General features: G+C 46.3%; 1 protein-coding gene across 2 annotated transcripts; it reads left to right on the top strand.

The window, feature by feature from the left end:
* Positions 1 to 3,324: 3,324 nt before the first annotated feature.
* LOC147058159 (transducin-like enhancer protein 1) lies at positions 3,325 to 21,899 on the top strand. Of its 2 annotated transcripts, none has more exons than XM_085909985.1 (20): positions 3,325 to 4,111; positions 5,111 to 5,211; positions 6,680 to 6,743; positions 7,686 to 7,730; positions 11,085 to 11,147; positions 11,329 to 11,433; positions 13,631 to 13,844; positions 13,961 to 13,977; positions 15,996 to 16,109; positions 16,264 to 16,317; positions 16,530 to 16,679; positions 16,759 to 16,897; positions 17,153 to 17,355; positions 18,152 to 18,228; positions 18,327 to 18,576; positions 18,663 to 18,910; positions 19,567 to 19,714; positions 19,802 to 19,952; positions 20,210 to 20,286; positions 20,490 to 21,899. In XM_085909985.1, the coding sequence occupies exons 1-20, from the start codon at positions 4,088 to 4,090 to the stop codon at positions 20,595 to 20,597; spliced, it is 2,352 nt and encodes a 783-aa protein (XP_085766111.1). In that variant the 5' UTR covers positions 3,325 to 4,087; the 3' UTR covers positions 20,598 to 21,899. The 2 variants fall into 2 exon arrangements, with proteins under 2 accessions (XP_085766111.1, XP_085766110.1); XM_085909984.1 differs by having other exon boundaries at positions 13,628 to 13,844.
* Positions 21,900 to 22,325: the final 426 nt, after the last annotated feature.

Here is a 22,325-nt window from a genome sequence, read left to right as displayed (position 1 = left end):
ACAGAAAAAAGCACCATTTAACACAGATGTGGTAAGAGTTGCAGATGTGGGCGGAGCTTAAGCTATTCAAATGATGTCCATTTGAAAAAAAAAACTTTCGTCATAACAAAAGGACTTCAACTTCCATGCAAATCACCGTCTGTTGACACACACACACACACACACACACACACACACACGCATGCACGCACACGCACGTTTTCATAGAAGTTCACACACAAACACTGGGATCACTCCGCAAAGCAGCTCATTCAGTCATTATCTGTTAGAGCCTCTTATGTCCACTCCAGGCCCGATGAGCGGGTCAGCGCTATAACAGACACTTCTTCTCCTCCTCCTCCTCCTCTGTCAAAACAAAGCCCCCCGCCGTTTGTTTTTCAGCCCGCTAAATCACAACAAAATGGGGGGCATCATTTGCAAACCAAATGAGGCTCGTATGGCTTCTTGTCCCTCATCCAAAGCAGGGGCTAATTGTGCGCTTCTCCCACTCAAAAACAAATGACTCCAAAAGTGGAGAGCCAGTCACTCCTGGAATGGATAAAGAGGATGAGCTATTTGTTAAGGAAATGGTGCGAGCTTGTTCACAATTCACTACAGTGTACTGGCTGCCTGGCTGGAAACACTCTTTCTGCCGCAACGCTTCTTTTAAGCGGATTTAAAGTACAGCGAACCCACGCCGAGTCGCTCGTTTTTTCTGGGGCACCTATCCTCCGGCATTTTGTGTTTTCTGTGCTCTTTCTAACGATACCTGCAGAAGTTATGAGAAAACTAGTCATTGGTGTCAAGAAAGTTTTTTTTTCAAGTGATACGGCTCAACTGTATGTCAGGAAAGCTAAGTTTAGTCTGGGTTGTTAGTGGGGAGTCACAGAAAATCAAATCATCTATAAGCTATCCATTTTTACAGTTAATGTTGTAAAATGAGTTTTGAATGATATTAAAGGCTTTCAGGATAATAATTTGTGAGAGGACCAGCTCACATTCCGACCTAATGCGAACAAGCGCGATAGAAAACAAATGGACGTCTCCGTGACCTCAACCTAAATCACCAGTTAAGCTTCCAGCTGTTAAATTGTGCATGCATTTTTGGGGAGTGACATGATGTATATTTGACTTCAACTGCAGGCAAACGGTGTGATTTATCCGTATCGAGCGATATCATAAAGAAAACTATTCATTTGTGGTATAGCGAGCGCAGAAACTCCAAGTGAACTTTGCATGAGGTGGTTTGCACTGTAACTTTAGAATAAGCATTCCGTGCTCATAATATTATTACAAGACCTGAACTTATTTGAAGTCTCTGTATTGGCACCCAGCTGAGCCATAGCCATGTAACAAGACCTTGGGAATTAATAATGATAATAATAAGGCAGTCAAATTTGAATCATGAGGTCTTTGTGTTAGTGGACTTTATGGAGCTACGGTGTCTCTTTAAGGTCAGCTCGGCAACACATTTAGTTAATTCGTTAATGCTCTAAGAGGTAAGTACAATACAATTAAGATAACAGGATTAAAACTTCAAGATAACAGTCAATGACATACATGACAGGTGGCCAACCTGGGGCTCGTGGGCCGAGTGCGTCAGCCATCAAACGGATGCCTTCCTTTTTCTATATTTTATATGAGGCGGTAATGCTCACACAGTCCTAACTACTGAACCTCATTTCAAGTCAGTTGCTAATCAAGACAGCAGCTTTCAAAAATCTCAAGTATGTATCTGAGTCCTTTTAAACTGTCGCAAGCCAAAACAGCAGCACCCACAAACTCACTTCAACAGTTTCTTGGATCAAGTGTGGAGTCTGAGCGCTTGTTGCTTTTAAGCCAGAAAGTGTCTATGAACTGATTGACATACGCTGAAGAGTATCATGATTTGTTTTACAATGCGGGGGTACCTTGATTTCCCAGTTTCCTCACGCCAGCTTACAGCTAACACATAATGCATAGACGAGTTAATGAAGCTAGCATAAATGAGGCAGTAGTTAAACCCTTTCAGCAATAGATATCTGAATACAAGTGGAGCAAAAACAAAGCCTTCAAATGCAGCAATAGTATATAACAGAAGAAAGTCGGCGAGTACTAATTAGGGAACACCCAGAGAGACAAAATGGGATCAAGGATGCACAAACACGCAGGCTAACATTAGCTCCGCATGCAGGTCATTTCTGTGTCTAACACTACCACCCACTGCACAGCACCTGTGTGTGTGTGTGTGTGTTTGTGCGTGTGTGTTTGTGCGTGTGTGTGTGTCGTGAGAGCTGTGAGAAAAAGGTCACGTCTGGTCGCAGTCAGGAGTCTCTCATATGCACTGGATCAGCCATGGCAGAGGTCAAGGGGTCGAGCCCCTATGAGCCAATCACAAGCCGGCGAGGGCCCTAGGGGCTTTTTTTTTCACCACACACCCAACGCTTAGATGGGATAAGTGGAACACGGCACGCCTTTTTTTTACGAGGCACATATGCGGCAATAGTGACCTGTTCACTTTTACCACGTCTGTTGTTTGTCACTTCCCTATTATGAACCGTAACGGGACTTTTTTTTTTCACGGATAAAAAGTACTGGTATAATAATAACATCATTTGAAAATATGGATAGTACAAGAAAAAATATGATTGAGTGCAATCACTTTTTTTTCTAGGAATAGTGTATTATTACTCGACAGTTGTAATTATGTCAAGGAAAAAAGTAGTATTCCTACAGGAAATATTTTTCCCCTTAGATGAACATTCTAAACTCCCACTTGCCTCCGCAGCCACTAAAGCTTTTCGTATGGTGAGAGTTTGACCCTGGAACAGATTCATGCCCCATTTTTTCCTATAGAGGGGGAAGGAAATGGTTTCTCTTTGACCTCTTGGGTGAGGATAGTAGTCCTCTCTCAAGGGATGCTGACATTTAGAGTTTGGAGAGGGGGGGGTTGTACTTATGCAGATTAACTACACAAACACATGCATATTTAAGTTGCAATATAATATATAGATATACTGTAGATATGGATAGGGCAGAGTTGATTTGTCTTGACACTTGTTAGTAAGGTTTCAAGGAAGTTGTTGCGCGTGCGTGCTTGCGCGTATGTGTGTGCGTGTGTTTGGCCCTATTATTTGGTTGAGCCACGTTACTTTGATTGACAGCTGCAGCCTCCACCTTCCTTCCCCCCCCCGCCTCTCGCGACTCATGGAGTAGCTACGCTCCAATTGGTCATCACCAGCGAAGCTAATGCAGGTCAACGGCCACAAGGGGGGCGGCGCGCAGCGCGGCGATTGGTCCAAGGTGCGGTCCACCCTCGCAAGCACCACGTGGAGCGACGCTTCTGATTGGCTGGCGTGGCCACTCGGTGGGCTGTCCTCCAGTTTCGGTTAGCTTGGAGCGTGAAACCGCGTGAGAAAGTTGCCATTGAAGGGGGAACTACAGCCGGACGACGGACTTACTGCTCCAGCCGCTGCAACCACGATCGCCTCTTTGGAAGTAGTTGTTATCCAGACTAGCATAATATTTCCTTTTTTTATTTTTTTTTGCCTTCACTCGACTGAAATGTGTCCACCATAAGTCAGCGGGGAGGTAAATATTTCAAAATTATCAATTTTCCGGATGGTTCGAATGAAGCAAGTGGGGGCTCTTCAGTGCAATTAACTCGGCGAGGATTTTGTTACTTTCGGATACCCCCCCCCCCCCCCCCTCTCTTCTTTGACTTGGAATACGCCGGAGCAAACCTGACAAAAACAACAACAACAAAAAAGCTCGTTGCCTACCCAGGCCTTTTCATCGCTCACCTGCTTCTTTTACGCCTCGAGCTTAATGAGCCGCTCCCCCGCGTGCTTTTCTGCCTGATTTACGCCCCCCCCCCCCCACCCGCCCGCGGGAGTGTAGGGGGCTAGAAACACCCGCAAGAGGAGCTCGTTAAACGCCTTGCTTGGCTCCCAAGTGTCGCTCGTCGTGTGCAAAGGACGACGGATGGCTTGGTGAACCGGAGCAGCACATCGGCAGCACCAATCTCATCACCGCCACCCCCCCCCTCTCCGAGTTTGGTGCCACTCAAGGGGAGCATCGTGACGGAAGCGGGAGGAGCGCCCCCCTCTCTCCTCGTCCGGAGATAACAATGTTCCCCCAGGGGCGACACCCGGTAGGACCCTTATTACCCCCCACCCCTCTCTCTCTCGACCTCACCACGCCCCCTTTGTGGCATTTGCAGTTCATCACCTGCCTGTAACATCCTGACAATATTGCGACCGTATTTCATTGACTAATAAGTTGCAAATACAAATAGTTACAACCATATTGAATTGCATCCTGATGCTAAATTGCAAGACCGATGATGAAAAGCAACGGTCATATTTCATTGACTTCTAACGCTTAACGGCTTATACAAATTGCAACAGCCACATTTTTTAGATTTCACTCAGATCAAATTGATAGCTTGCACTTTATGCGGCACTTCGGTGATTCATTGTAATGTTATAATTTGCCAATCGATCAATGGTAATGTCATAATTTGCCAATCGATCAATGACGTCATTTCTAAAGCTAACTTGCAAATACAACCATATTCCACAGACGGCTAATGCTATATTGCTATTACACAGCGCAAAAACCAAATGCAATTAACGTCAACCATATTTAATTGGGTGCTGAGGGTAAATTGCTCATTCAAATGGCAACAACTGCATTTGATTGATTACCCATCCCAAATTGCTAATACAAAGAGTTAGTGACTCCCAATGACTACTAATGCAAAATTGTAGATTCAAATAAAGAGCAAAAATGATTTTTTATTGACTACAAATGCAAATACAAATCAATAGCAACATCTATACTTTGTTGAACACAAATGTTTGGGTGGTTTTGCAAATAATACAGATACCCAAAACACACGAGGGTCAGAGTCCTGGGGGGCCGTACAAAAGTAGCTGTTCCTCAGAGATTTGATTTGTCTTTACAATTGCACGGACTGCAAAGAATTGCTCTCGCAGGCTGTTTACGGCCCACGTGAGTCAGGTTTGTTACCCTTGCATTAGCCTTCCAAACAAAATGCTTGTTATTCATGTGAGTCTGGACTCAATCCCAGGCACACTGAGGCCTGCAGCATGGCATTGATGATAACGTTTGTGTGTGTTTGTATTAGACGCCCCACCAGGCTCCGGGTCAACCCTTTAAGTTCACCATCCCAGAATCCCTGGACCGCATCAAGGAGGAATTCCAATTCCTGCAGGCTCAGTACCACAGGTGATTAACACTTCAAAAGTCTCACTCTCATCTGTAGTGTCTAAAACCAGGTATCAATAAAAATAGCCAATCAGCTCCTGATAATGAAAACAGCGGCATGTGGCCCGCGGGCCGTACTTTTGCCCACCATTGGTCTCCATGCTATTCCAAGCCAGATGCAGTCACCCTTGTTAGCATAACAAACTGGCCTCAGACTCACCCATAAACACGGATCAGGTTCACAAGAGCGTGCAGCACACTCAGGCATCCGGGCTGCTTTTTTTTTTTTTTTCTGATGCTGCGGTAGGTCCGAGTGGCTGTAATGGCTGGCGTGTGGGCTTTTATAAATCACCCCTTATTTTCACCCGTGACACGTCTTTTGCGTAAATGTATTTGTGTTGGGGTGGTTTTGATAGGTGAAGACGCGCCGATGCGCAAACGCATACAAACAGCCTACAGGCAAACACGACGCGGTTGTCACAGCTCAACAGGAAGAAGCATGTTCTCCATTTCAACGGAAGATTCAGGGCTTCTCCCTGTAACTTGCGGGTTCTTTAATCAGAGAGTCAACAGAAAAGGCGAGATTAGACGTTTGCATTCTTTGCTCATCATGTTATCTGTTGTCGGGAAAAACCGCCAGAGGAGCTGCAAATTACTGGTTTGTTTTGCTAGAACGTTTTTTTGATCCAACAGAGCGATAGTGAGGCTGCAGACGCAACCACACATAATCAAATTAGACATTCATACAATGCAACCTCCAATGTTGAACAAATTCTGTTCCATAGCGGCTGTTGACGTTTTTTATTTGAATGTTTTATATTCTTGGCCTAGAAGTGGTTTTCATACAAATATTTACTATAATTATAACTTAGCTTCTGCATTAGCATAGGTTAATATTTGATTTCAGGGTGATTTGATTTGCATACAAATTTAGGTTACATCAACAAAAAAAGTAACGACCAAAAAATTGAAACCCTTAAAAAAAAAATTCACCATGGTCAAAAACCTTACAAAAATATGACAAAACATAAAAAATAAATAAAAACCAAAAATATGCCACAAAAACTGACAAGCCTGATTTGCTGCCTTAGGAACGGAATGCTGTTAAAAAAAAAAAAAAAAAGTTAAAACCGGTTCAAAATGGCAGGCTACAGGTTCATCGGTTACAATGCACAAACTATTTGGAATGGCACACATTACGCCATTCCAAAAGCCCTTTAAGTCATTTAATTAGGCATCCCATAAAGTACAAGAGACAAGCACCACATGAAACTAAAATTTGCAAATAAAACTACTCGCCAGCAGACAGATGCGGTAAGGGCAGGATAACAATTGGTTGGCAAGCTTCTATGGTCCTTAGCCAATTTGCTCTCAGCTACATGTCCAGCCAGACCCTTCCTTTACTGGAAGATACTAGTAAAATCACGTCAGCTGAAGTCTTACGAGTTGCTATGTCGAAAAACAGTAACTTGTGACTTTTGTGTTTCAGTCTCAAGTTGGAGTGTGAGAAGCTGGCTGGTGAAAAAACTGAAATGCAAAGACACTATGTCATGGTGAGATCCATTTACATGTTTTTTTTTTTTTGTTCTCCTTGAGAAAGGTGGCGTGTCCTCATCTACCCTCTGTGTGCTCTAATCTGAATGAACTTTTATCTTGCCTCGGGCGACTATTCCCTTCATGTGTGCGTGTTAACACGAGAATAAGAGGAAGCCAATGCTGTCATTTTAAAAGACGCTCCCAGATAACTACAACATATATATATATATATATTTTTTACAAAATATTTTCCAGGTGTTTGTGACACACTTTTGTCAAAACACCCAATAATTACAGAGAACTTTACACCCTCTGCTTTGATTTTGGCTAAAATTAGATGCAATGGTGAGTTGCGTAAAGTGGTGAAGATGCAGATTGAAGCAAGTTGGGATGGCTTGAGGAAAATGTCAGGTGTGTTATGTGGTACAAGAGTCTCAGCTGGCATGAAGGGGGTTGTTTTCTGTTTTTCACAGGCTGTCATTTTCAGCTCTTACATGGAAACAGTGATGCTGTTGTTTGCAAAAACTTTGAGAGCTTTTGTCTGGCTCCAAAACAACACAGATTTGATCCCTTTCCAGTTGAGATTCACGAGGTCGTGTGCACCGAACCCCTGATTGCGTGCATCCTTTCACGGCAGTCTTTGTCCGAGAGCTCGTCAGTTTAGAGGGTTTTTTTTTTCCCCTGGATAGACTGTTTTGATTCCATGTTTCCACTCAGGGCTGCACTTTGGTTGGGATTTAGAATAGTTAACACTGATCTGGGTCGTGTTTTCACGTTTGTTGTTTCTGGGAAGTGTCTTAGCAGTGTGACACGGTCAACAAACAATGGAGGACAGCCAGCTTTGTTGAGAAAAGCTTCCTTCCTGATACTCAAAATCTTTCCTATACTTTGACTGCATTATCAGTGAAGAGTCTATTATTTGTAATGTAATGCAACCATGTGCTCTGCGTCCTTTGCAGTACTACGAGATGTCCTACGGCCTCAACATCGAAATGCACAAACAGGTATAGTTGTGTACGTTGTATTTTGTGTGTGTTTGTCTGTGCCCTACCTTGTTTGTGTGTGTGTGTGTGTGTGTGTGTGTGTGCGCGCGCGTGCGGGCGCTCGTGTGTTTATCCGTGATCGATGGAGCTCTGTCTCCAATTCCCCGGTTAGGGTCGGCCGGCTGAGCCCGGAGGCAGGATGAATGGCTCTGTAGATTGATTGGTGCTGTCTAGGGGAGCGGCCTGCTTTATTACATTAGATGGGAGGGGCTGTGGGAAGGCGGGGAAAGGGGGAGGTGGGGGGGTCAGAGGAATCGATCATGAGCAGAGTTAGAGACGGCCAGCTCCACTTTTTTTTTGCAGCCAAAGAAGTGTGCTTTGATGCAAACCTTGGGAAGGCAGACGTGTCAAATGGGCCCCTTGTGGACATTTGTGTCCCACTCCAAAAAAGCCAGGAGAAAAAGCAATGCACAAACAAAAGGCTTAATGGTTAAACATGCAGGCGCAATCACCTCGAGAGGAATGTTGGCGCGCACACACACGCGCTTCCCTCAGCGGAGTGTTGCGAAGCTCGCGGCGTTTAGCAGTAATTACCCCGGCTATCGATCAGTCACACCTGAAGAAATTGGAGGCGGATTGGCCGTGGCTGCTTCACTGAAGAGTCACCTTCCTGTTGTCTCCTCCTCGCCCTTCTCCTCCCTCTTTTTTTTTTCATCCTCCTCCAGGGCTTTCCTTCCATTTTATACCCTAACTCCCTGCTATATACTCTTATGTGAGCACTTCTATACATACACACACACACACACACACACACACACACACACACACACACACACACACACACACACACACACACACACGCACGCACACACTGGCTTGGGGCTTTAGTTGTCGGAGCAACAGGCTTCTGTAGGCGGATAGTGTGGGGGATACAGACTAACAAACTACCCCCTGCTGTGAATAAACGAGTGCGTGTGTGTGTGTGTGTAACAGGAAGTCTGTTCATCGTTAGTGCATTGTGGTTCCTCGCTGTTTGAACTTCAGAACACAATTCCTTATTGACATCGGTTGGAGAGAAAGTATTTTCTTCCAATCAGGTCAGCACAACAGAACAGTTCAGAATCCCCGTGTTTGAACCTCGATTCGTGCTTGCCTGTGCTTTTTCTGGGTGCTCTGACTTCCACATCCCCCAAATAAATGTATGAAAACAAAATTCAAAATGGTCCACGGGTGTAAATAAATGAGTGAACGGTGGTTTATTTTTAAATAGCTCGTCAATCGCGGCTCCAGCCAAACTCGGAATCCCCGTGCACATTTTCCTCCAGTGCAAATATTCCTTTACATGAGGGAATGTAGGTAAGCTGGTTTGTTTGATCCTCATTAAGTTAAGATGCCCTGATAGTCTTTGGTGAGACTATTCTCAGACGGCCTAATCAGGGTAGCTGTGATAGCCGGCTAATTATAGGCTTGCAGCACGGGTTTCGGAGAACGGCCATGCAGGTATAGCCGGCCTAAAATTAGCTCTTTCTGAGCTTTCAAGACACGCCGCCAATTAGCCCTAAGACTGATTTACAGCATGCCCAGGTCAGCAGCTTGCAAGCTGTTGTCGCAGGTTGTTGTTTATGGCCTCTTTCACATAGAGAGCCTTCAAAATTGCTGTATCAGAACCCAAACAGGTGACACAGCTGCCTTTGCCTTCAACACGGATCCCAGACACAACTGCACAACCACAATCAGATAAGAATCAGGTGTGACCAAGTACTTGTTGGACAGCGTCAACACTGCCTGTATTGGCATTACTGAATAAACTGCACCTCCAAAAAAAAGAGAGAAAGCTGAGGCAACTTGCCAGGCTCACTTTGCCTCTGCGTTGGTGTGGTTCATACAAAACAGTGTCACTCAAAATGTTCAAACTGGGGAGTGTTCATTAAATGCATAACTGGCAAGTATGAATCACCCAGACGCCTTCGCGTTGTTATTGATGTCAGCTGCTAACCACATCAAGGAGGCTTTTGGCAAACAAGCCCGTAATTGTCGTTTGTCTTGCATCACGTTAATTGTCAAAGATTTACCACCATCTAATGTACGTACGGTTAGCACGACATTGTTCGTGGTGACTCGCCTTTATTCATCGCCTCTGCTTCATTCCACATTTTATGACCTTTAACTTCCCCTATCTGGCTTATTGTCTACTCCCAACCAACTCCTGTTTAGTTTAAGATCCAGCTCAGTTGGTGTTGCGGGTAATCATTTACCGGAATTTCCGGACTATAAGCCGCACCTGAATATAAACCGCAGGTGTTTGAAATGAACTGTCCTCATTTTTATCTCCTGTATTACCAAAACAAATCCTCGATCATGACAATTCGTTGGTGGCGTTACATTTTAAGTTGCAGCCTGCAGTTAGGTAAAAGGAAGGTAGGAGGTATTTGTACAAAAAAAAATATTCTTGGCACTAAATCAAGACCAGAAAACGTTCTGCTGTCACAAGAAATGACAGAACATGCTAACGCTCGTAATGCTACTCTCCTTTCTGATGAATTGGTGTTATGGCTTTTAAGTTTCCCGCGATTATAGTAGCGCTATTTTGGCACTGTAGGGTGGAAAAGTGGTAAGAGCTTCCAGAGCCCCTCATGCAGCGTTTGCGTATGCGTCGACATGCGTGTAGCAATGAGCCATCGCAGTGTGTCGCTGCCCCAACGATTTCCCTCTTCACCCTGACCTCCTTCATATCGCTTTGATTGGATGACGTGTAATACGAGTCCACTTATCTGATTTGACGCTGCTAAGGGGATATCTGCTTTCAGACGATTGTAGCCGCCTCCGGGTGAAGGAGTCGGAGGGGGGAGAGGATTTGGGCGCAGAGGGCGGATGTGTTGGCATGGATACTCGGGGCCCAGCAAATAAAGTTAGGAGCTGATGAGATTATGTTTAAGTGCTGTTAGCGAACAGGGGGGACAAGAGCAACCATGAGAAAGGGAGCGAGAAACCCGAGCTGTCTCTCGAGAGAACAGCTCTCGGGTTTGTGTGCTTTCGCCACTTTGAAGTTGCTACATGGATATTGTTAAGTAAAAAAAAATATATATATATCGCCAAGAAATTGTGCATCATCTCTTAAATTAGAATATTCTGGATTTTACTCTATACACTTGAGTAATTAAATAAATCCAAATCCACAAGGAGCTTTAGTTACAGTGACATTTTTTTCCTGTCCTAATGTTTTTATTTTTAACGAATATTTTTTTCCGTGTAGCTAAAAGCTCCCAGTGTTTAACGTGAACAATCAATCAACCCTCGTGTAGTTGCTTCATTATTGTCAGCAACATCTCCTGATTATGTTATTAAATTCTTGTCGCGCCTCTTCCGTTCCCACAGACGGAGATTGCCAAGAGACTCAACACAATCTGCGCACAAGTCATCCCCTTCCTCTCGCAGGAGGTAAGCAAGCCTCCCCTGTCTGTCTCTCTTTCTTCAGTATGTCTGCACGTCTGCTGCAACCTCGGAGGTAAACATTGTGTGTGTGTGTGTGTGTGTGTGTGTGTGTGTGTGTGTGTGTGTGTGTGTGTGTGTGTGTGTGTGTGTGTGTGTGTGTGTGTGTGTGTATGTGTGTGTGTGTCAGCATCAGCAGCAGGTGGTCCAAGCGGTGGAGCGGGCCAAGCAGGTGACCATGGCCGAGCTCAATGCTGTCATCGGAGTGCGGGGACTGCCCGGCCTTCCACCTACGGTGTGTCTTCATCTACTCGCTTCCTCAAATACTGCATGATCTGCATGCAGGTTCTGATACCCCCACTCAAATCAAACTATACGTAGTGTCATTAGGAATCGAGGCGGGTTCATCTTTATTAGTCCCACAATGGAGGAATTTACAGATCTGACCTGTAGTTAAGACATGGTTCTTTTTGAAAATCCCATCATTTCCTGTTCCCGCGACATTCAGGTCGTCCGGGGTTTAGCTCAACAAAGGTTTTCTTCGGAGACTTGTTAGTTGGTGTGGACTGATATGTGTACGAGTATTAAAGACAGTGATTGAAGGCAAAATGGGGGTGGGGCGGGGGGGGGGGGGGATTGGGCGGTTGCTCTTTGAGTCTTAATTGTAGGATTTCTGTGTTTGTAATGGGGGATGGGGGATTGGGGGGGTCACGGCTTTGCCCCCCCCCCGCGTTCTCTTCTTCCCCTTTTTTCGTCTCCCACGCCAGCCTGTCATTCACCCCGTTTGTAAGTTAAATGTGCGTAATGAAGCGTGTTAGCCCTGCTTCCCCCCCCCCATAAAACCTCCTCCCCCCCGCACATGCGCACACATTAAGAGCAAGGGACACATACGTGCATATGCTCACGCTAACATCCCATGACAAACCGCACTCCGCCAATACTTCCCCTCCATTTGCTCCCATCAGGGGTCCTATTTGTTTTCCTGCGTCTGTGTTTTTGCATCTGTGAATGTGTGCGTGCGTGTGTGTGCGTGTACGGAAACAAGCGCAGGGGGGGTACTAAGAGGAGGAGGGGGTGTTAGATGCGCGCCTGCCTTGTTTATCGAGACGCGTTTTGTGTGGGGACGTTTGGCTGATCAAGTGTGACGTGTGTGTGTGTGTGTGTGTGTGTGTGTGTGTGTGTGTGTGTGTGTGTGTGTGTGTGTGTGTGTGTGTGTGTGTGTGTGTGTGTGTGTGTGTGTGTGTGTGTGTGTGTGTGTGTGCGCGTATAGGAGTGCAGGCTAAAAGACCATTTAGTTGTTTTGGACACATAATGATGAAGAGGTACGGCGGAGGTAGTCGCGATGTTGGGTGGGAGGGTAGTTTAGTCAATTAGGTGAGATAAAAGTCGCTGCGACCTTCAGCTCTCCTTCCAGCCTCGCCGAGCCACCTCCTGTGTCGTCCCTGAATTCCCCCAAGCCCAAACCCCTTCCTCCTCCTCCTCCTCCTCCCCCCCGCGGCGAATCAGTGAGCTTGGATTCTCGCGGCTACTGTCTGAGGAGGCAATAATGATGTTTTGGAACACAAAGGAATTTCACGCTCAGACAAGCGCCTGATTTGGTGTGAAAGAGAGAGCGGCGCTGCCAGCCAAACTCTTCTCCTTCGCTCCCTCCCCTTCCACCATCACTCCCTCACAAGACCTGACAGTGTAAGCAGCAGCTGCGACCCCACCCCCACCCAACCCACCCACCACCTTTTCCCTCCTCCATCATTCCTTCCTTTGCCCCCACCACATCCTCCAGCTCAGAGACTCTAATCCCAGCTGTCAGTATTGTTTAGTGTTTGACCCCAGAGGGATGATGAGGAGGAGGAGGAGGTGGAAGAGGGTTGATAGAGGAGGAAGGAGGGGCTAGAGGATGTGTTCACCTCCTTGTCGACTGCAGCAGCTTGTTGAGTCCGGACACATGAGAAACAGGGCCATCTGTTCGGGGCTGTTGATTGGGTTACACGCTCCCATTGATTTGTACCTGCTGAGATTTGAGCGTCAGGCTGGCCAATGAAAAACCGTGCGAACGGCGCTCTTCTTTTATTAAGTCACGTCTTTAGCAAGCACGGCACGCAGCGCCGTTTTAGCGGTTAACACTTCCGCCTGCCAGTTTGAAGGCTTGTGCTTCGGTACTTGGCTCCGTTCTCCCGTGCGTGGAGTTTGCACGTGTACCTTTTTCGGTGTGAAAGAAATGAGCACAGAATGGGGATGATTAAGTCGACTTGGCAATTTCCCACCTTTGCAGATCGTATCAGAGCCCGTGTGAAGTAACACTTGCGTATCTTGTCCGTTTGTGTTAAAAGCGACACGCGATTAATATATCACACCAGACGATGATCTGATTGTGGGTTGCTGCAGATTTGCGTGAAAGCGACGATACCAGTTGACTTGGAATTTTTTTTTTTTTCTTTTTATGTTCCATCGTCATGTTCCTACAGTTTGTTTCTGTGCGTCTCTGCCAACAGCAGCATATAGCACACAATCACGGCGGCGCCCCCGTGCCCCTTACGCCCCACCCGTCCGGCCTGCACCCTTCTCAGCTGGGCGGTTCGGCTAGCCTGCTAGCGCTGTCGGGAGCACTTGGCGCCATGCCGCCGCATCTTGCCGGGAAAGACGCTTCTGACAAAAAGCCACACCTTTCCGGGCCTGACTCGCACCCTGGAGGAGCAGAGCACTTGAGAGGTCGGTCTCAATTTAAAGTGCTGTGTTTGTTTTTAGGGGGGGAAGATCACTGTTATTCATCATTTTCTTGTTTTTTCTCTTTTTACTCGATGCCATCGATTTATCGGCCTCCACAGATAGGGAACCTGGCACAGTAAGTATTTTTGCTCACAAAAATGATATCACAACTTAGTTGCTTAATTTGACATTTGAGGGCTGGGCAAGGGCTCCAGAGATACGGCTATATTAAAAAACATGTCCCCCTAGCACTTGTTGCTCTGTAAAATTTTTACTTCCTACTCCCCATTTTGGGCTCTGGAACAATAACCACGCCGGTGTTTTGTAATTGTTTTAACCGTGAGGTCACACCGAAATGGCACCTGTGGCAAAGCTTGACAGCCGAACTGTGTGTGTACGTGCGTGTGTATTTGCGCACACGTGTTCTGTGTGTGTATTTGTGTGAGCGTTTATGTGCTCTCTTGGGGAATGGGGGGGAGCTGAGTTTTACCCTGGAGCCACTCTGAACTCCTTTCTCTGCCAAATGAGCCTTTTAGCTCTCTCGCTCTCTCGCTGTTCTCTCTCTCTCTGTTTCTCTCTCACACTCTTACATGCTCACACACACACACACACACACACACACACACACACACACACACACACACACACACACACACACACACACACACTTTTCCATCCCAGCTAGCCTGCATTGTTGTGCCTATTTAACACCTCAGTGAGCAGATTACCCCCGCCTCATATACCCCCCCCCCCCACTGCCCCTGATCCCGCGCTTAAAGACTCTATTGTGTTTAATATCGCCACCACTCAGAGAGGGGAGGGCCTGGGGAAAGGTGGGGGGAGTGAGGGGGTGAAGGTGCAGCAGTCATATGACACTTGAGAGTGAACGTGCGTGTGTTATGCTAAAGAGAAATGGGGAAAGGGGGGGGGGGGTTGCTTATGTTTTGCGGGTCAGTGCTTCTGCGCTCAGCCCACTAAAACCCTATTATGAAGGTGTAGGCGGGACAGGAGGGGTGGTACCATCGGGGGCTTTGGTAGAATGCAGATTTTTCTGCCCGTCACCCCCTCCCGTTGTCACCCTTTTTTCTCCTCCATACACTCACCCTTCCTCCATCTTCTCTGTCCTCTAATCTCCTCATCCACTCCCCCTGTTTTTTCTCACCCCCTCCCTTCCTCTTCCTCTTTCATTTATCTCCCCCCCCCCCACAGCCGCACCTCGCCCCTCTGTCAGCGCTCCCACCCTGCTGCTTGATGTGTGCACGCGCATGTGTGTTTGTGTATGCTGGATGCACATTTCATTGACAAGCTGAGACTATAATGGAGTCGACATGAAGCTTTAATCCATTAACAATAGGAGCCGTTGGTCAGGAGGCAGTTGGGTGGGTGGGTGGGGGGGGGTTGTGTGCTTTGGGGACACACAAGCGTTATGCAAGCAGTACACACATCAGCTTTCACAGCCAATTACACATTGCGCACACACATCTCAACACGCACCCCAGCCAAGAGAGGCAACGTGGTTAGATTTTAAGAGCCACTTAATATAATCATCAACTTCAGAGGTGCGTGTGTGTGTGGTTGTCTAACTCGCGCTCCTGTGAGCTCTTAACCTATTTGCTAATAAGTCCGCTCTGTTTTTGTAACCTGCTTCGCACAGGAGCAGAGTGGCTGTCATTAAGAGGAAAGTGCGGTTTAGTGCAACGTTTTCCCACCAGATTAGTTGGAAATCATAGAAAAAAGTGGCGCAGAAACCGGACAGGTTTACAGGGGCCCTACAAAAAAACTAAAAACACATTGCAAAGTGAACAACAAAGCAAAAAAGCGTGACTCTAAATATTTTTCGAAAGAACGTTTGTAGGTCGTAAATACGTAGAAAATAATCCATGAAAAACAGTAAATTCTCCACCACTGTAGCTGTTAAATGTTTTATGCCTGTCTTTTTGTTGGCGGCATATTGCGATGCTCTGCAGAACGTTATAGTTTGGTAATGGCAGCAGACGGGGTGAGCCAAAAGTCCTCTGAATATGCGTCTGTAAAAGCCAAAAAACGTGATTAGAGATTAGTCGCCAAGCCTTTCCTGTGGGGTAAAAGTCAGCTCTTGAACAAATCATTTTAACCCGTGCTGTCCTAACCTTGGCGCTCTCTCCAACCGCGCAGAGTAACTCGCTACTGCCCGAAAGCCTCCGCAACTCAGACAAGCGACGGAACGGACCCGACTTTCCAAACGACAACAAGAAGCGCAAAGTGGAGGACAAGGACTCAAGCCACTACGTAAGACACTTCAGTGGAACACAATGGCACCTTTGTTCTGTTCAATTACCCGACCCTGGTGGAAAAACGAATGCTTTATTAGCACCTGAATATTCATCAGTTTCTCTTTGGGTTATTTGATGAAGCGCTAAGGGATTGTTTATCCTTCTTCCAGGACAGCGACGGGGAGAAAAGCGATGACAATTTAGTGGTGGATGTCTCAAATGAGGTCAGTTCATTTTCCACTACTCTTTTCCATCAAAGCTCCTTTTTTTAAAGTAGATTTATGCAAAACCTCATTACAAGCCTGCGGAGACACGGCCCTTGCTTGATTGACATTCATTACGGCCCACGTGGGAGTCTTCCTTGAATGCCAACAGGTTTATTACAGAAATTCCGCTCGCCGGTAATTAATTATACGGATGGTTATCTCTCGGGCAGGAGCAGCCCTCGCCTCGCGGCACGCCCCTCCCCTCCCCAAGAGAGAACGGCTTGGATAAAGCACGCCTCCTCAAGAAGGACCCCTGCAGTCCCGCTTCGACCGCATCGTCGGCTAGCTCCTCCTCCCTCAAATCCAAAGAGATGGCAATGGTTCGGATCTTGTTTTGATTCTTCTTTTTCTTTTACGCGTGAAGGTTCCGATAACATTTTTGTTTTGTCTGTGTGGCAGCGAGACAAAGCAGGCACACCCGGGCTCAAGTCAAGCACACCCACACCAAGAGGGGATTCCACTCCAGGGCCGAGCGCCACACCTGGTGTCAGGCCCAGTTTGTCAAAACCCCCCTCCATGGAGATCCCCCATCCACCTAGTACGTCTTTCCTTTTCTGCGAATCCTCAGTCTTCAATGAAAATTTGCTAAAAGACGATATTCTTAAAAAATGGCACGTAAGCCTTTAATTTGCTGTTCAAAGGGATTAAAATAGCCACACTTCTAATATATCATTGTGCTGAATACGGTTCAGGTATATATGCGTCCCATTCCTTTATTTAGCATCCGACTAAAATTGATTCTAAATTAATTGTGACAAAAAAAAAAAATCAAGTTTTCTTGGTCTCCTCTCAGCTGCAGGTCTCAGGACTCCTCTGGCGATGCCTGGCCCATACCCGGGGGCGTTCAGCATGTTGCCTCACGCGGCCGGGATGAACGGCGAGCTAGCCGGAGCGGCCAGCGCCGCTGCCTACGCTGCCGGACTGCACAACATTTCGCCTCAGATGAGTGCCGCTGCCGCCGCCGCTGCAGTGGCAGCATATGGCCGCTCCCCTATGGTGAGTAAGGCCCATGTGATTAGCTGAGGTTCACTGGGAGTCCTTCAGAAGCGCTTCATTTATCTCTGACCAACATTAATGCAGTGGTCATAATTATGGTAGATATAAGTTTTAAGCAGTGGCGGCGCTAGAGGGGGGCCACAGGGACACTGTAATCCCCCCCAAAAAAGATTAATCCTAACTATTTTCACAACCTGTGTTTTCATACCCAAATGTACTGTAATTCTGATTTTTAAAATGTATTTACTCTTGATTGATCCAGGTAATACAATTGAGAACAGATTCTCCGAGTAAAACGAGTCATCTTAACACCTGTGTTAGCGTAGCTCAGTGATAGCGTACAGCGGAATTTGACTCGATTACGTTGTTAAACGAGAACTCCCTGTGTTTGTTCAGTCAGCATGGGAGGGGGGGAGTTTATTTTCCAACGAGCTCATCACTCATTGCTGTATTTGCATAGCGTTCATTACACTGTTTAAATAGGTTCAGTCAAGTGGCGCCTCCGTCTGAGCAACAGTTTGCCGTAACTCTGCTTGTGTGTACTCAGCGGCGGTTTGTGTCACTTTGAGAGGTGTGTGCGTGCGTGAGTGTCTACATGCGCGTGTCGCACTCGCAGCTTTTAGTCAGTGTTTACAGACTCTTACACTTGTTATTCGTTTTTGCATTCTGCGGGGCTGTTTGCTTTGCGCTGGCTCGACTTAATGCGTTGTTAAGTCCCAAAATGTTGTCAATACCTGCGCGTGTGTTTTTGTGCGTTTGCTCTGCGCTCATAAAGTGTGTGCTGTCGCTCATCAAGGTCGGCTTTGATCCGCACCCTCACATGCGGGTTCCGGGAATGCCTCCCAGCCTGACCGGAATCCCCGGCGGCAAGCCGTAAGTATCTTTTGCAGCTCGTTTGATTCGAGCGAGGTCATCGAACGTATCGAAAATCAACGTTGCGCTCCTTTTTTTTGCCGCTCTTTGTTTCCTAGCGCCTATTCCTTCCACGTTGCGGCCGATGGTCAGATGCAGCCGGTTCCGTTTCCCCCCGATGCCCTGGTAGGCCCAGGTATCCCTCGCCACGCCCGGCAGATCAACACGCTCAACCACGGCGAGGTGGTCTGCGCCGTCACAATCAGTAACCCCACGCGGCACGTCTACACGGGCGGGAAGGGCTGCGTCAAAGTGTGGGACATCAGTCACCCTGGCAACAAGAGTCCGGTGTCGCAGCTTGACTGTTTGGTGAGTAACCGATGATAATTGAGGCCTTTCAGTATGTGACTTCTACTCATTTGAGCTCCTTCCACACTGTTGATTTACCCCCACAGAACCGGGACAACTACATCCGCTCGTGCCGCCTCCTCCCCGACGGCCGCACTCTGATCGTGGGCGGCGAGGCCAGCACGTTGTCCATCTGGGACCTGGCCACGCCCACCCCGAGGATCAAGGCCGAGCTAACGTCGTCGGCACCGGCGTGCTACGCTCTGGCCATCAGCCCGGACTCCAAAGTCTGCTTCTCGTGCTGCAGCGACGGAAATATCGCCGTGTGGGACTTGCACAATCAGACGCTGGTTCGGTAAGACCACATAAACACACACACACACACTGCATCGTTGGGTTAAAACATATTTAAGTTCTGGCGAGGTTTTTATCACGTGACCCAGTTGCAGGAACGAGTTTCTCTTCAACCTAAAATGAATGGAACCATTAATCATACTGTAAAATGAACAGAGGCGGATGGTTGGAAGCTGTGACCAGAACGTAAAGTTTAATACGAGACGCTCGCCACCCACGCCATTTTTTGTTGTCTGACTAAAAGATGCAGGCTCTCCCTTTAGTTGCTTTGAAAATAATGGGAAATGAGTCATGAATGAAGTACATACAGTATTCTCATGCTTTATACTGCGTTTAGTTTTTTCCCCAATGTTGCTGTTCTCCAAAGACCAAAAGAAATGCCATAACCACAGAACATGACATGGAACTTTATTAGCTTGGCTTGTTAAAGCAAAAAAAACAAAAAATCCCCGTTTCTTTTCTTTTTAAAACTTTTCTGTCGAAATTGCCCTAACATGAAATGTGGGCAGTAAAGTCAAGCTTACAATTTTGAAGGTAGTTTCAGAGGTGGCTACAGTGTCGTGGGTAAATGTGTCGGTTTCTGCGTTTAAGCCGTGTGTGTGTGTGTGTGTGTGTGTGTGTGTGTGTGTGTGTGTGTGTGTGTATCAACCCTCGCAGGCAGTTCCAGGGCCACACAGACGGAGCCAGCTGTATTGACATTTCCAACGATGGCACCAAGCTGTGGACCGGAGGCCTGGATAACACCGTCCGGTCATGGGATCTGCGAGAGGGACGTCAACTGCAGCAGCACGACTTCACGTCGCAGGTGCGCGCTCGGCTCGAAACCTCCACGAGCACTGGAAACCCCCCGCCAACACTCGCCAGTAACGCCAGCTCTCCCTTCTCGGTCCAGATCTTCTCTCTTGGCTACTGTCCGACCGGAGAGTGGTTGGCCGTGGGCATGGAGAGCAGCAATGTGGAGGTTCTCCACGTGACCAAGCCGGACAAATATCAGCTGCATCTCCATGAGAGCTGCGTGCTCTCCCTGCAGTTTGCCTATTGCGGTAAGACACATGCTGTTTGTCTTCTTCTCCTCTCCCTCTCAGTGTTTACGTTTTGACATCGTGGACCAGTGTCACAAACCCTGGGCTTTTTGTGACCGTAAGTTAAAATCAATCACTTTGCTATGAGGCTAACAAAATACATAGAGAGCCTTAAATGTTGTTACAATGATAGAGAACATCAAATAATCGACTTTTATGAACACAATATATCTTGAGCAATTGTGGCCTTAATACACTCGTTTATTAATGCTATGCAGGTAAATGGTTCGTGAGCACCGGGAAGGACAACTTGCTTAACGCGTGGAGAACTCCTTATGGTGCCAGCATATTCCAGGTACGCGCTGTTCGTACTAGCCCGAGTTAGTGAATGTATTCAATGTGAGGACAGATCACACATTACTCTTTACGTGTGACGTAAAGACAGACTACAGACTACATCACGGTTTTAAAATAGATTGGCAATGTATTGAAAGCGACTGTTTTCTTCTTACTGTCTTTCCTTCTTCAAACGCTCTGTCTTTTTCCATCCCCTCGCAGTCTAAAGAATCCTCCTCAGTGCTCAGCTGCGACATATCTGTGGACGACAAGTACATTGTCACCGGTTCCGGGGACAAGAAGGCCACTGTCTATGAGGTCATCTACTAATAGGGCAATGAAAGGCTGATCTGTACCGTCCATTTGTAGAGCTTGCACCCTCCTTCTTTGTCGCAACTCGGAAAGAAAGAACAAGACAAAAAAAACAAAAAAAAGCCGGACCGAGGCAGATGTTACTGGAAGCTCGGAAGGCTGCCTGCTCTCTTTTCTCTGGATGACTTAACGGGCGACGGGACCATACATTTTTATTCAAGCGGAGTAAACACTGAAGCCAACAAGCAACCCATGGCAAAGCAGACAAAAAAAGGTGGACATGAGCCAAGAAGAATCTCGGAGGCGGAGAGCGTTGTGCCTCTTTGCCCTCTGAACCGCAGACACACAACCCCACCGCTCGGAGACGCCCACGCCATCTTCGCGTGGCCTCTGCTGTCCTTACAGCCAGTCCACCTACACACAAGCAGATCCATTTCGACCGTCTATTGTCCTGAGGCTCCACACAGCATTTTACCAACTAATAGCAGGGCGGTGGACCTTATTCAACTTTCTGTAAAGTCCGCCAAGGGCTACGCTAAATTCATGACAAACGATACTACAACAAATACATATGATGAGCATTTGTGAGGGAATATATAGGCAACACGATGGATATTTGGTTTGCGAGTCCAAGCATGGATGCATGGTTTGGGGGATTTCTCAAATGTTTTCCCACTTCTGATATTATACTAAATTAAAGAATGAAAACACAGTAAACCAAATAAGACTTTGTAACAGACACTTTATTTATACAGGACCTTAATTAAACCCTTATTTGAATTTGGGGTTTTTTTCAATTAGGGATAGGCATCTAAATTCAATGATTTCATAGAGTATTTACACAAAAAATTGGGATGAAAGAGTTTCTGATTGTTCTGAACTTCTGTTTCCAAGCTGCCTGTCATTGTGACATTTCACTCGCTTCAAGATGCCAGTAATCAAATAAGTCTTGATGATCAATCGACGATCGATTATTACGCCCATCCCGAGTCGGGATGAACAAGGATCAAACTGCACCCCCATGCAAACAACGACGAGCATCAGTGTCGATTATGTTTTTGCGCCATTTAAAATCGCAAGATTTCATAACTGTGCTTATGTTGGTGTTTTTTGTTTTTTTTTAAAAATCTATTTGTGTCCGTTGAATGTTTGTAAAAATGTATATATGTCTTTTTTTTTGTTGGTTTCTTATGGGATGTTGTTTAGGAATAAAGTGTTTTTTGTACATCTTTTACATGGCAAGAAAATGTTGAAGAAAAACTAAATGGTCTTAACAGCTCATCTGAAAAGTTTAGATAATAAATGGTGTTGTTTTGGTAATTGACGTGGTCTTTGTGGATTTTTGTTGAAACCGAATCAATCTTTTTTTTTCCCCGCTTTGAAATAGAACACAGGATATAAATAGTTTTTTGTTTTAAAGCGACTGTGTGGAATAACTTGTCCTCAGAATAACAGCAGCAAAAATAATAATCTTTGGCTCAAAATGAAGTGAATCGTAGCAGTGTTTGTATACGAAAGCAATTTATTACTGCGGGAAACTAGCCAGGGCCCCTCTTGTGCTCTTAGCACTAGCATGGCTCCTAACGTTACAGTTCGGGGTCACTCGTATAGATTTCATCAATGGTTATTCTCTGGTGAGTTATAACCAGCTAACATTTGTGAGTGTTATATTTCTATGAATGAAATTTAATATTAGGATATTTATGATGCTTTACTTTTAATATGAATTATATTGACTTTAAAAAA

This window comes from Syngnathus leptorhynchus, chromosome 4 (genome assembly GCF_054491065.1).
Source record: "Syngnathus leptorhynchus isolate UIUO chromosome 4, UIUO_Slep, whole genome shotgun sequence".
Lineage (NCBI taxonomy): Eukaryota > Metazoa > Chordata > Actinopteri > Syngnathiformes > Syngnathidae > Syngnathus > Syngnathus leptorhynchus.
Note: the sequence above shows the minus strand (reverse complement) of the source record. Positions and strands in the feature narration are given on the sequence as shown.

Bases quoted from the DNA above. Each gene is read 5' to 3' on its own strand.
- LOC147058159 (XM_085909984.1), top strand. From the start codon at position 4,088: ATGTTCCCCCAGGGGCGACACCCG. The intron at 16,898-17,152 runs GTACGTCTTTCC...GTCTCCTCTCAG, and splicing joins GGAGATCCCCCATCCACCTA to CTGCAGGTCTCAGGACTCCT. The intron at 19,953-20,209 runs GTAAGACACATG...AATGCTATGCAG, and splicing joins CCTGCAGTTTGCCTATTGCG to GTAAATGGTTCGTGAGCACC.